At 39.0% G+C, this 708-nt stretch overlaps 1 protein-coding gene across 1 annotated transcript in view; it reads right to left on the bottom strand.

Moving 5' to 3' along the window:
• znf346 (zinc finger protein 346) overlaps positions 1 to 708 on the bottom strand; it is an 8,882-nt gene that overhangs the window by 3,380 nt on the left and 4,794 nt on the right. Inside the window, 1 exon segment of the mRNA XM_032534687.1 lies at positions 109 to 201. Coding sequence (XP_032390578.1) covers positions 109 to 201 — 93 coding nt within the window.

Genomic DNA, 708 nt, shown 5'->3' with positions numbered 1-708 from the left:
TGTGTGTGTGTGTGTGTGCAGGGAAAATGTGGAACAAAAAGCCGTGGGAGCATTCAGGGTGGGACTTAAAATACCCCGGGAGATCCTCCTGCTCGCTGTTTTACTCACACTATCGGACGACGACCTGAACTTCTTCAGCGCTGGCTCCTTCTCAGTTTGGATGGAAAGATAACGCCGCACTTTGTTGGCATGTTTCTTGCTCTGAGAAGACACGAACACAACAAACAAACAGACATCAACGACCCCGATCCACTGCGTGGAAACGTCTTGTTCAAAAACTACTTGAAAAGATGAGTGTGCTGCTTTTGATGGAAGTAGTACACATGATGTCCTGAGCAAGAAAACACAGCTTCATTATGGCTGCACCTCCGATCAAATGACAAAGGGATTAGTTAAACAACATATATCTATTTAATGAGTCTAACTTGTGATTGGGACATCTTGGGGGCTGGTATTTTGTAATAATAATAATAACAGCAATAATAATACAATGTATTTCTATAGCGCTTTTTATGGTACTCACAGACACTTTACAGTTAAAAACAGCAGATATATTACATCCAACACACAAAACAAGCATATTAAAAACAGTAAAACCAGTAGCTAACAAGTGACTATTATAGATCAAAAAGATAAAGTATCAAAACAGGATATAATTTTGTTTTTGGCACTGAAACAATGGTTTCATCTCAGCCTGATACAAAAAAA

Source organism: Etheostoma spectabile, chromosome 13, assembly GCF_008692095.1.
Source record: "Etheostoma spectabile isolate EspeVRDwgs_2016 chromosome 13, UIUC_Espe_1.0, whole genome shotgun sequence".
In the NCBI taxonomy this organism is placed as follows: Eukaryota; Metazoa; Chordata; class Actinopteri; order Perciformes; family Percidae; genus Etheostoma; species Etheostoma spectabile.
This window is presented reverse-complemented; position numbering and strand designations above follow the sequence as displayed.